This window comes from Chanodichthys erythropterus, chromosome 22, assembly GCF_024489055.1.
Source record: "Chanodichthys erythropterus isolate Z2021 chromosome 22, ASM2448905v1, whole genome shotgun sequence".
Classification (NCBI taxonomy): Eukaryota; Metazoa; Chordata; class Actinopteri; order Cypriniformes; family Xenocyprididae; genus Chanodichthys; species Chanodichthys erythropterus.
Window position 1 is genome coordinate 24,922,440 of NC_090242.1, and position 9,919 is coordinate 24,932,358.

General features: G+C 40.1%; 2 protein-coding genes and 1 pseudogene across 2 annotated transcripts; all 3 read left to right on the top strand.

Annotated features, from left to right (window-relative positions):
* Nucleotides 1-321: 321 nt before the first annotated feature.
* LOC137012277 (claudin-4-like) lies at nt 322-924 on the top strand. Its single transcript, XM_067375407.1, has one exon. The coding sequence runs from the start codon at nt 322-324 to the stop codon at nt 922-924; it is 603 nt and encodes a 200-aa protein (XP_067231508.1).
* A 4,334-nt stretch (nt 925-5,258) lies between these two features.
* On the top strand, nt 5,259-6,001 carry LOC137013258 (claudin-4-like; annotated as a pseudogene).
* Nucleotides 6,002-7,729: 1,728 nt separating this feature from the next.
* Nucleotides 7,730-9,646, top strand: LOC137013256 (claudin-4-like). The gene has a single exon (XM_067376936.1). The coding sequence runs from the start codon at nt 8,089-8,091 to the stop codon at nt 9,028-9,030; it is 942 nt and encodes a 313-aa protein (XP_067233037.1). The 5' UTR covers nt 7,730-8,088; the 3' UTR covers nt 9,031-9,646.
* The last annotated feature ends 273 nt before the right edge of the window (nt 9,647-9,919 follow it).

Here is a 9,919-nt window from a genome sequence, read left to right on the forward strand (position 1 = left end):
ACACCTGAGCCCTTTTCAGGAGTCCAACGCAGATGTCCAAATTTCCTCTTTTTACATGACCCGCCCACATCGTTCAAAGAATCTTGTTAGTCTGGTAGCATGTGGACTAATGGAGGCATGGTCTGTGCACTGCACACGCCTCCCAGTCATTCTCTCTCTTTTTAGCATACAAACACCTCATCACTGTCACCAGAGTGAAAGCTGAGCTGCAGACAGGAATGAGTGAAGAAGGAAACAAGGCCTTCAAAAAGGCTTTAACCGGTGAGAGGAACGAAGAGGCCTCAGTATAGCAGTGGACGTGTATAATTTAACCCCAGCGAGATGGCTTCCCTTGGCATGCACATGCTGGCGAGTGCCTTGGCCTTACTGGGATGGACTGGAGCCCTCCTGTCCTGCATCATGCCAATGTGGCGTGTGACAGCCTTCATTGGAACCACCATTGTCACCTCAGAGACCATGTGGGAGGGCATTTGGATGAGCTGCGTGATACAAAGCACAGGCCAAATGCAGTGCAAACCGTACGAGTCCACGCTCGCACTAAGCTCAGATCTGCAGGCCGCTTGGGCTCTCACGGTCATGTCCATCCTTTTAGGAGCGGTGGGCCTTGTTTTGGCCTTCATCGGAGGAAAATGCACCATCTTCATGGGCAGTTCCAAAAGATCCAAAGCCAGAATTGCAACAGCGGCCGGAGTGACGTTGATCGTCGCTAAAATTCTCTGCATTATCCCTGTCTCCTGGTCAGCTGGCATTGTGGTACAAACGTTTTACAACCCGCTGATGACCAATTCGCAGCGCAGGGAGATTGGCGGTGCCATTTATGTTGGCTGGGGTGCATCTGTCATTAACCACAGTCCAAGCTTGCCAGAACCGAATAAATGCCAGAGTCTGAGCAGGACAAGGTGTTGTGGACAAAGTCCCAGCTGATTGATGATGGTTTGGATCAAATGCTGGCCCCCTCTGAATCTAGTGAGACATCTGAAAATGCTCCAAAGACATACATTTGATTAAGAAGACAATGAAAGTGCAAGATCTGTGTTGACTGAGGGACTTACATGGACTTGGACAGTCATATACCTGCTATAGCAATGTGAATGAGGAATTATTGGTCAAATGAAGAAATAAAATTAAGAATGTAGTGGCTGAATATTATTTCACGAGTTCACATATCCATATAATTAAATAGAGTAAAGTTATGTGTATTTGGCGTGCTGTCCGGGGAGAGGGCTCCGAGCTCGGAATTTTGTCCCGAACCCAGAGTATTCCCCCGGTGTGGTAAAACTAGATAGAACTAAGTAGACAGGAGGGATGCTGATGTTTTCACACCTATGAATCGTTTGTTTTGTTCTGAAACAGGGGCTAAATTTGTTACAATGTTGCATTTTCTTCTTGGTCCAGTTTGCTTTCACACAACAACATTTCAAAGTGTACCAAAATGCGTTTATGGAAGTCACACGAGTTTAATGTCCTCTTAGTTTTCTCAGCGTCATCCATAAATAATGATTGACAAGTTCGATCCATGAGCTTATTGTGTATGTATTTGTAAATGTCAAGACACACGCAAACACTATATGAATGTAGCCGTCATTCCCACTGTTAAATATAAAACATTCACATTAATTCTGCGGCAAATACAAACGCACGCAGTCTCTCTGGATGTCCCAGTGTTCTCTAGGCTGTGTCAGTGTGTCGCGACCATATATGAATGTTAAAATGAAACAGAGCAGGAAAAAGCCTTCATCAGACAGCATTCTCACATGAAGAAGTGCAATTACACAACATTTAAGATGAAGAGGCACTTGTTGGTTTTCAACTATGGTAAATAATGTGCTCACGCACAAACACTACCACTTTATATATCACATTTCCCGTTATGAATTATGATATCGTTTGGTTTGTTGGTCTGTTAACTGGTTCGGATATCTGAACCAGTCACTTGAGCTTGTTTGGTACACTTTTGGTGCGCACCCGAGTGCAATTGCTGCTTTCACACCTGCCCAAATGAACCGCACCAAAGGGAATATCGAACTCTAGCATGATTCAACCGAATTTAATGAGGCAGGTGTGAAAGCAGGTAAGTCTGCTGGATTTATACCTCTTGACATTGGTTGAGTTGATTAACTGAATGCTCTCCACCTGTGCTAATTAGGTTAATTATCTGAACTTGCTCCTCCCGAACTTTGTTAATAAAACAATCATGTAAAACTGATAAAGATCACAGTTCTTATTTAGTTTATTTTGTCAAGTCAAGTCAAGTATTTTGTGTTTTTTAGAGAGACACTTTAGGAAGTGCAGCTGATTGAGATGAAGATTTATAATGTAAAAAAATAAAAATAACTGACGCCTTTAAAACATGGAAATTTGTCTGTTTCATTTAATGTTTTTATTTCTGCTAGACAGCTGCTCAACAGTCTGTGGTCATCGTTGTCTGATTCTCCTTTTCATGAAGGGCATTTCCAATAAGAGACAGATCTGGACTGCAGGCAGGCCAGTCAAGCACACTCCTTCTACGGGGTGAGTGTCTATGAAACCATTCTGTTGTAGCATGTGCAGAATGAGGCATAGGTGTCTTGCTTCCCAGGAAAGATGTCATCTTGATGGCAGTATATGTACAATCCCAATATACACCTCAACATCAGTGATTCCTTCACATATGCAAGTAACTCATGCCATTTGCACTGATGTATCTCCATGCCATAACAGATGTCTCTGATGAAAGTCTGGATGATCCTTTTAGTCTTTGGGACTGAGAATTCACTGTCCATATTTCCCAAAAACATGCTGAAGGGTGGATTCATCTGACCACAGCACACATTTCCACAGTTATTTGGACCATCTGAGATAAGCCCAGAGAACTCTGCACCATCTCTGCATAGAACTGATGTATAGATTTCTACTAGATATTCAAATTGCATTTCTTGATACAGCGGCAGAGTTAAGTGACAATGGTTTTCCAAAGTACTCTCAAGCCCATGTGGCTATTTTTAATATACCAGCATGACAGTTTCTCATGCAATGTCATCTGAGGTGTCAAAGGTCAAGCACATTCAACAGAGGTTTCACAAGTTCACACTTACAAATAAGTCAGAGAAAATGAAATGCGTATTTGCCGTGCTGTTCGAGGAGAGGGCTCTGAGCTCTGTATTTGGCCCGAACCCAGAGTACCCCCGTATTTCTGGTTAGGAAAGTAAACAGGTGAGTGTGAGGAGACGGGGTTGCTGAAAACTGTCGAGAACTATAGGTGAGTCTCCTGAGCTCCTGCGAGAGCAGGGGGAACATGTTAATGCAGTGGAGAAATTTCAAAGAACCGAGCTCCTGTGGAAGCATAAAGGAACAATCACTTCTGTGGCAGTGGAGATAGTTTCTAGAGAAAACTGAGTTCCTGCGGGAGCAGGGAGAACATCACTGCTGTGGTAATGGGAAACTTTCCCAAAGAAACTGAGCTCCTGCGGGAGCAGGGGGAATGTGAACTGCTGTGTCATTGGAGAAAGTTTTACAGAATACAAGTTACAAAGAAAGTGTAAACTGGCGTCGCATAAATTCCACTTTTTCCGTAAGATTAATATGGAAGGCGCATGCCGTAGTGTAAGCTTTGTGAACTGCAAGAGGTTTACACTTTCTGCGTACGTTGAATACGGAAGGTAGTCTGGCGGAAGCTCGATATTCGACTTCATAACTTGTTTAAATATGGATATTTTTTTACACAAATGCATCGCTTCGCTTCAGAAGGCCTTTATTAACACTCCGGAGCTGTGTGGAATACATGTTTATGATGGATAGATGTGGATGGAAGCACTTTGTTCAGCTCATACTCATTGAACCCTATCACTCCCTCGGATGCATCAGGATATTTATTAATATTTCTCAGACTGTCTTCATCAGAAACAAGAAAGTCATATACACCTAGGATGGCTTGAGGGTGAGTAAAGGTTGGACAAATTTTCATTTCAAAGTGAACTAATCCTTTAAGAAATGTGCTTTCTGAATTGTTAGGCAATTCTCTCATGAAATTAGGCACAAAATGGTGAGTCATGACACATCTTTGCTTTCAAAGACAAAAGTCTTTGGTGGATGCTCCTTATATACCCAAACATGATACCCTCTACTATTACCAATTCACCTGTTTATTGTGGATTGTTTCAAAACAGCTTAAATTGGATATTCTGTAAACTTTTCACTATTATTATGCCTCTGTCCCAACTTTTTTGGAGTGTGTTGCAGCCATCAAAATCAAAATTTGTTTATAATTACAAAATACAATTAATTTGGTCAGTTAAAACATTGGAAATCTTTTCTTTGTACTTTCGTCAGTTAATTAAAGATTCAAGAAAATTAACAAATCAAAGATTCTTGATTTTATTTCATTTTACAAACTGTCCCAACTTTTCTGGAAATGGGGTTGTACGCCAAATGTATCATATTTTAAAAATGTAAAGATTCAAACATTCAAAGTATTGCTGATATCAGTAAAGTACAGCCAGATGTGTTTCACTGAATCGAAAGTAAACTGTTGAAGGTGGATATGCTGAAACAGCATTCTTTTTGCAGACTTGCAATGTTAAAACAAATGGTCACGCATTTTGGTTAGATGTGCTATAAAAATGCTTGCAAACCACATAAAGTGTCACATTTCTGCTTTTAAAAACTGGTCTTGTTCACTTGCATGGTAAGTGCCACAACATAACCTTTTTTTTGCTTCTTATTTTATGTCGTATGTTAAAGGCATTCACAGTCATTTTGATGTGTGTAAAATGTTTAATAGGACTCAATATACTTGAATATCTCCAATATTTATAGCATTGACTGTACTTCGGAACAAGCTGCAAGCTGTTAGTCAGTAACTTGTGTGCGCGTGAGGAGCAGTGGTCACGCTAGTGGTTTATCAGAGCTGCGTGCTTTCATTGACTTGCAGTCAACTTAATATAACAAGCTGTGTTACTATGGTTACCTGAAAATGTAGATCTGTATGCAGGTATTGGTCTCATGTACTTCCAGTCTTTCAAGTTTTTTTCCAAGAGAAAATATCAAGAATTTTCAAGGATAATATTCAAAATTAAGCACATTTCAAACCTTGAAAACATAACAATAATCAAGAATTTTCCAAACTTTAAAAACTCTGTAGGAACCCTGTTATTTCTATATAGACATAGGCTACCAATAAGTGAGTGTTACATATGACAATACAGAGACATAGCTAATGGCTGCTAGGAATAACAGCAACTTCTTCCTACAGTCATTCTTTCAACACAAGGTGAAGAGTCATGGTGTCCGCAGCACGTCAAATCTTGGGCATCTGCCTGGATTGGCTTCTTGGGAAGCATCGTCATCTGTGGCTTGCCCAAATGGAAGATGACAACATTCAATGGAGCCAACATTGTGACCTCGCAGACCATTTGGGAAGGTTTATTGTGTGGTTCAGAGCACAGGACAGATGCAGTGTAAGGTCTATGATTCTCTGCTGGCACTTCCTCAAGATCTGCAGGGCGCCAGAGCCTTGGTGATCATCGCCATCATCGCTGGGGTGTTTGGAATCCTCCTGTGCCTCGTGGGAGGAAAATGCACCAACTTTGTGGAAGACGAAGCATCTAAAGCAAAGGTCGCTATCGCCAGCGGCATCATCTTCATCATCGCTGGAATTCTTGTCCTCATTCCCGTCTGCTGGACTGCGAATACCATAATCAGGGACTTCTACAACCCTTTGTTGGTGGACAGCCAAAGGAGGGAGCTCGGGGAATCGCTTTACCTTGGCTGGGCTTCAGCCAGCTTGCTTTTCCTGGGTGGAGGTCTCCTCTGCAGCTCTTGCCCACCGAGTGAGGATGTTCCCCACAATGTGAAGTATTCTCAAGCCAGATCTGTGGACAGCAGCAAAGCTTATGTATAAAAAGTGAGATCAACTAAACAAATATGTTGAAGAGGAACTGATTTACACAGTAAGATTCTCAAATAAAAAAATGTAATTTCTTCAAATGAAGATTATTAACAAAAAAGAGTATTGGAATGTTAATTGCCACAAAATATAAAAACATTACACATGTTCATATTTTTTCAGTTTATATTAATTCAAGAAATGTGCAAAGGCTGTCGAAACGTTCATTAATTGGGGTGATTCTGTCACTTTTGATCACTGTAGTGTTCTCAAGACCAGCATTACTCCATTCGAAATATATTTGTTTAGTCTTTCATTCAGCATAATTATACAGAACTGTTCGAAAGTTTGGGGTGGGTAAGATTTTTATGTTCACCAAGGCTGAATTTATTCTTTAAAATGCAGGAAAAATAGTAATATTGTGAAATATTATTACATTTTAAAACAACTGTTTTCTATTTTAAATATATTTTATCAGTATTGAAAACCACTGATCGGTTTAATATTTTTGTGGAAACATTGATACTTTTTTCCAGCATTCTGTGATGAATAGAAAGTTCAAAAGAACAGCATTTATTTGAAATAGATTTTTTTTCTAACAATGTAAAAGTCTTTAGAGTCACTTTTGATCAATTTGATGCATCTTTGCTGAATAAAATCATCAAATACTTTTAAAATCTTACTGACCCCAAACTTTGAATGGTACTGTAATAATGTTATTTATATATATATATATATATTCATTATTCTATATTAAAAATGTATATCAAGCATGCTTTAGTTTGTAGCTAATCTGTTCTTATATGCAGTCATCAAATGTCATTATGCAGAGGGTTATTTTCATAGTTTTACCTCATAGTATAGTTAAGAACAATTATCTATATGACTAATAGCAATGTGTACAGATACTAATAACAAATATAACTAAACTTAAACATTGTGACTGTGTGTGTATTTCCCCAAACAAAATATACACAACTTTCTAAATATTCATAAATAGTCAATAAATAAATATGTAAATAGTAAAGAACGTTATTGCCAACATAAACATGCCTGAGTTTGTGCATGTTAAGTGTGCATGTTAAAAGTGTGCTTCAGTTTCTGATGTTTTTTTTTTTTTTTTACAACAGGAAGAGACTGACCTCACAGTTTTTTTTTGGTAGGTTTTTTTCCACACTATGGTGCCAAGGTACAAGAAATGACTCAAAACTATGGTATGACGATGACAGCAAAATCTAAATGTAATGAGCAACCTTTGCATTCTCTTCACTGTTGTTTTAAGACCTCTAGGAAAACTGCTTCGATAAACGCTCTGTGACTCATCATATCTAGTCATCTGAAACTAAGTAAACAGGTGAGCAGCAAGATTGTGAACATGGCAACAACAATCCTGTTTCTCATTCATATATTTCATTTAGAACTTTATTTAACTTTTACAATTTATAAACTTACTTGTTAGTCCTTTAAATTAGTAAACCACACTTGCCTTCCATATTATGTGTATCATAAATATGTAAATGACAGTAAAGTAGTGCAATTGTTCATAAAGATGATAGAAATTCTGCCATCATTCATTCATGTTGTTCCAAACTTAAATGGCTGACTTTCTTCTGTAGAACATATTTTGAGAAATGTATTAGTGTTTTTTTGTCCATACGATGAAAGTCAAAAGTCACCAAAACTCTTTGGTTTCTAACATCCCTCAAAATATCTTTTATTTTTTATTAAGTCCCATGGAAAAAAAGAAAGAAAGTCATTCAAGTTCAAAACAACATGAGGGTAGAATAATTATGGCATAAATTATGAACTTTTCATGGGATACAGGAGCTGCCTCATTGGTCAGATCTCAAACAGAAAAACAAAAGCGTGAGATCGAAACTGCATCTGGATACCTGAATGCACAAACACCTGAGCCCTTTTCAGGAGTCCAACGCAGATGTCCAAATTTCCTGTTTTTACATGACCCGCCCACATCGTTCAAAGAATCTTGTTAGTCTGGTAGCATGTGGACTAATGGAGGCATGGTCTGTGCACTGCACACGCCTCCCAGTCATTCTCTCTCTTTTTAGCATACAAACACCTCATCACTGTCACCAGAGTGAAAGCTGAGCTGCAGACAGGAATGAGTGAAGAAGGAAACAAGGCCTTCAAAAAGGCTTTAACCGTTGAGAGGAACGAAGAGGCCTCAGTATAGCAGTGGACGTGTATAATTTAACCCCAGCGAGATGGCTTCCCTTGGCATGCACATGCTGGCGAGTGCCTTGGCCTTACTGGGATGGACTGGAGCCCTCCTGTCCTGCATCATGCCAATGTGGCGTGTGACAGCCTTCATTGGAACCACCATTGTCACCTCAGAGACCATGTGGGAGGGCATTTGGATGAGCTGCGTGATACAAAGCACAGGCCAAATGCAGTGCAAACCGTACGAGTCCACGCTCGCACTAAGCTCAGATCTGCAGGCCGCTCGGGCTCTCACGGTCATGTCCATCCTTTTAGGAGCGGTGGGCCTTGTTTTGGCCTTCATCGGAGGAAAATGCACCATCTTCATGGGCAGTTCCAAAAGATCCAAAGCCAGAATTGCAACAGCGGCCGGCGTGACGTTGATCGTCGCTGGAATTCTCTGCATTATCCCTGTCTCCTGGTCGGCTGGCATTGTGGTAAAAACATTTTACAACCCGCTGATGACCAATTCGCAGCGCAGGGAGATTGGCGGTGCCATTTATGTTGGCTGGGGTGCATCTGTCGTCCTCATGTTGGGTGGAGGAATGTTTTGCACCACCATCTGCAAAGACAAAACAGAGGATGACAGCGGTCCTTCAGTGAAGTACCTAATCGTGCGCTCGTCGCAGGCAGGGTCCAGCAGGGCGGGCTCGCAGAGGATGCGCCCCATCTCTGTGAGGTCGATGCAGAGTGCCACTCCATCTGTGAGGTCTCAATGGAGTCAGAAAGTCCCAATGAATCAGGGCAGACCTCCCTCCACAGACTCCTACCAGAGCAAGCCATCAACTACAAAGTCCCAGCTTGCCAGAGCCGAATCGATAACAGAGTCTGAGCAGGACAAGGGGGCGTGGACAAAGTCCCAGCTGATTGATGATGGTTTGGATCAAATGCTGGCCCCCTCTGAATCTAGTGAGACACCTGAAGATGCTCCAAAGACATACATTTGATTAAGAAGACAATGAAGGGGACTTCATGGACTTGGACAGGCATATATCTGCCACAGCACTGTGAATTAGGAATAACTGGGAAAATGAAGAAACTAAGAATTTAGTGGCTGAACATTATTATGTAAAAATGATAATGATCACAGTTGCTTATTATTGGAGGCACTTTAGGAAAAGCAGCTAATTGAGATGAAGATTTGCACTGTGATTACACTCAGACCTCAGCAGTCACGATTATTATTGTTGTTTTATAGTTCATTTTAATAGCTTTGATACATTTTATGTGTATAATGTGTATATTTACAATAAATAATGTATATTCATGATTATATGTGTTAAAATGTTTCCCCCTCATGTTATATACATATATAATGTCATGAATAAAATGGCTGTCAGTTGTTCTCCTTTGTAATGTAAAAAACAAAACCTGACGCCGCTTCAACAAACATCTGGAAATTCGTCAGTTCCATTTAGTGTTTTTTTCTACCTGCTAAGAATCTAAAATGAACATACTTTTGGTTGATATACTCATATGAAATCACTGCTATGACCTTGGCCACACATGTGGTCTTTTAGAGATGGACAATGGTTTGGTTCAAATGTTACAAGAGAGGGAAAAGAACACTTGCTTCATTGTTAGCTATTCTTGTGTCAGCTCAAGCCCTGAATGAAACGGCAGATCCAGGCCAAACCGGTTTAACAGAAAGTATCACCTCATGAAAACGCTTTGCATTTTGTTGGGACACAGTGTTTGAAAAGATCTCAGTGTGCTATAGTGAAGCTTGCCACATAAAAACAACAAAATCTCAATATTCTTCTGTTTTGCTTAAAACCTTAGTTAAATTAGGTGTTACAATTTATGAAGTATAAAGTCAACACTTCCTGAATGCCT

Coding starts and splice junctions, on each gene's coding strand:
- LOC137012277 (XM_067375407.1), top strand. CDS start 322: ATGGCTTCCCTTGGCATGCACATGCTGGCGAGTGCCTTGGCCTTACTG.
- LOC137013256 (XM_067376936.1), top strand. CDS start 8,089: ATGGCTTCCCTTGGCATGCACATGCTGGCGAGTGCCTTGGCCTTACTG.